The following is a 3,401-nucleotide window of genomic DNA, read 5'->3' as shown; positions in this document are numbered from 1 at the left end:
TAAAAAACAAAATTTAACCCAAAAAATATTCACTGAATTCCAAAACTCTAAATCTAAAACTTATTGATCCTAGAGATCATTCTACAGCCCAGTATGATGTGTAAAGATGTCTATTCATCAAAATTTTAAAAAATCTAAAAATTTAAAAAAAAAATTAACTATACAATACACTTAAAAAAATTAGATCCCTCTCAACTCATATTAAATCCCTATTTAAAATAAATATATACTAATTATAATAAATATTTTTTTTTTCATAATGTTAAGCTGCTAACCTATACTGTAACCTTCATGCAAATACCATCCACCATGGCTCTTGCCTTTGCTATATATATTATGGAAACACAGTACATTGCATGATGTCTTCCTCTCAAATCTATTCCATATCTTTGATCAACTGTGCTGGGCCGTGCCGACTATACATATCATAATCGTAAACTTTTTCTTTTTCACTTTTACTTTGTTTTCTGTTTATGTGCAGGCTTTAAATTTGAGAATCTCCTTATATTTTTTTCTAAAGTTTTACTTGGGCAGTGAATTTCGAGGGCACTTTAACAGTCTTTCCAGGAGATCTGGGCTCAATATTAAGACACGCAATCCTTATAGGTTTCAGGTTCCCAATGCTCGATGCAAACGATAAAACTAGATACTGTATAAAATATACATCAGCGTATCGCATATCAGCAACTACGATATGACCTCGAAGGGAAGATTCCAATCCAAATAGTAAAAACAGAGTTGCTTATCCAAATGGGTGAAATGGTTTTTTTGCGCATGAATCTTGTAGCACAAGTTTAATAGGCCAAAAGGTTTTTTGGGCATGAATCTTGTAACACAAGTTTAATAGGCCAAATGGTTTTGTAACATGAAGCTTGAATTTTGTAATAATTTTTTTTGGGCATGAATCTTGTAGCACAAGTTTAATAGGTAAAATGGTTTTTTGGGCATGAATTTTGTAAAGCTAAATGGTTTTGTAACATGAATTTTGAATTTTGTAATAAAAATTTGAGTAAGATTGTGATTTTTATGTTTTGTAATATAAATTTTAATAAAATCTTGATTTTTTATTATTTAAAATGTAATTTTTATCGAACAATAGAATCAACACCTTACACAAATTTTAAAATACTATTTTCCCAATTATACCCCTTGAACTTATAATTTTTAAAAAATCTTTTCCATTTTAAACAAAATATACCAGAAAAAATATTAGATACAGGAAAAAAGAATGTTGTCTCTACTAAATGGCAAGTCTTTTTAACGGCATGCATACTCTGAAAACTTTTATGTACCAAATCCATCACAATTTTTAAAAGTCCAAACTTGTATATCATGAACTTAAAGAAAGGTTACGGAATTACATTTATGCTTACAGATTGAAATCTTCTCATATTATCACATATTCTTTTCCCATATTATCACATATTCTTTTCATGCACCCAAGGTAAAGATATAGTAAGAACTGGTGTATCCTATTCCAGATTGAGGGGATTCACATTTAGTAGAAACTTGGTCATGAAGATGAATTTAGTTGAGAAATTGAAAAGTTAGCCAAACATTTACCATCCTGAAAGATGAACATTATGGTAAATTCTTGGCAAAACCAACAACCAAATAATCCATCTCACAGGAATCTCAAATCTGAGATTTATATCATTACATATAAGTGAAGATGAATTCAGTTGAGGATTTGAAAAATCCATCATAATTCGTTATGGGAGATGAACACTCTGATCAATTCTCCACAAAACCTAACTGCAACCAAATAATCCATCCCACAGGGATCTCGAATCTGAGATTTATATCATTACAAATAACTAATTGTATTTTAGGTCATATTGAGTCATTTTCTCCACTCATCTGATGGAGAATGACCACCAAACCCATAATAAAAGCTTGATCTATCCCTGCTCGAACCACCACATTATACACATCTTTAGACAACAGCACCTCCGGTGTTGCATATTTACGTTTGACCTGCAAATATTCGGCAATATTAGGGTTTTCATAAACATAGATAGGGTTTTCATAAACATAGATGGTGAACAATAATAGCAAAAGCATCGATGAAAAAAATACCTCCGCAATTATAGTCCTATCATCACTATAAAAGGTACAATAACGCTCCATGTAACATCCTTCGATTTTATAATCGAACTGCCCCTTTCGTTTATTGGAGCTCAGAAAGACCTCTATAACAGCATTTCTATTGAATATGAAGGATTTTCTGATTCTGAAAATGGGTTTCTGTCCATCACATTTGTCTCCAGCAAAACCATCCCAAGTATTGTACATGATATTTAGGACCTTACGGTGCAATGTGAGCAGAGGCTTTCCAAGAGCATCCATAAGGAGCAATCTGTGTGAGAAACTGGGTCCCCTCCCATCCACCATGAAAACGACTTGCCCACTGGAATCAGTGACAGTGAATCCTCCTCCACTGAAAATAAGAGGCTTCTTCCTCACTGTCAACACAACAAGTGATGATGAACAAAACTGTTGACCCACAATGGGACAACACACAAATTTACTATCATCTCTACTTTCTTGTACTGCACCATTTCCTAGTTCACAGGGAGAGGAGGGCTGTGATGAATATTCAGATTTGGATTTGGACATCTTGAAACCAAGAACAGGAGAACCAGTGACACCATCTTCTTTTTCTTCTTCAGCTTCATCACTGCTGATATCTTCTGGTAACACAAGGGGAGAGAGGCAAAGGTAGGGCTTGCAGAGAAAAGATAGGGATGGCATGGTATGGTATGCAGATAGAGACAAAGTAGATGAATTCTAAGCTCAGATCAGGGAGGACCTGATCTGATTTTATCACAAGAATAGTTTTATGGAAAAAAATGGCATGGTTCTGAAAAGCTACGACAGAATGTAACGAGTGGCTCGAGTACTTACAAAGAAAAAGTGGGGAGAGAGCATCTGTTCTTATACTTTCCAGATTCTCAAATCGTGCGTTACACCGCTCTGCTCATTAAAAAATACATTGTGCAAACAAATTATGAAACCCACTTTAAATTAAAGCAGAAAAAACTGTGATGGGTGTTATGCTGTTTTCTGTCCTTAGAATGGAACAATGTGTCTGAGACCTCAATCAGGTAAGTAGTTTTACCTGGTCTTGCTTGTTTTTCCAAGTCTTTGTATGGTAATTGACTGTGACAGGAAGCGTGCCGCATAAGCAATTTGACCACATTTGTGTCAGACCGGGAGTTTCACATCAACCCTACTGTCGGAGTCAAAGTCAAGCCCCTTGGGTTCTGCACATGCTACATATAGAGATCTGTTTCTGTTTTTCTTTTTTCCAAATTCCAATTCCTAGACAGAATGCCTGTTCAATTCCTATGCAAATAGTGTCATGTTATCATAATTAGTTAACATTGAAACTATAAGTA

At 34.3% G+C, this 3,401-nt stretch overlaps 1 protein-coding gene across 1 annotated transcript; it reads right to left on the bottom strand.

The window, feature by feature from the left end:
- Positions 1 to 1,453: 1,453 nt before the first annotated feature.
- LOC149223862 (protein LURP-one-related 5-like) lies at positions 1,454 to 2,984 on the bottom strand. Its single transcript, XM_089383418.1, has 2 exons — positions 2,080 to 2,984; positions 1,454 to 1,977 (listed from the first exon to the last, which is right to left on the bottom strand). The coding sequence occupies exons 1-2, from the start codon at positions 2,752 to 2,754 to the stop codon at positions 1,834 to 1,836; spliced, it is 819 nt and encodes a 272-aa protein (XP_089239544.1). The 5' UTR covers positions 2,755 to 2,984; the 3' UTR covers positions 1,454 to 1,833.
- Between the last annotated feature and the right edge of the window lie 417 nt (positions 2,985 to 3,401).

This window comes from Pinus tabuliformis, chromosome Q (genome assembly GCF_031772625.1).
Source record: "Pinus tabuliformis cultivar Carrire ecotype Pingquan chromosome Q, CPIR1, whole genome shotgun sequence".
Lineage (NCBI taxonomy): Eukaryota > Viridiplantae > Streptophyta > Pinopsida > Pinales > Pinaceae > Pinus > Pinus tabuliformis.
This window is presented reverse-complemented; position numbering and strand designations above follow the sequence as displayed.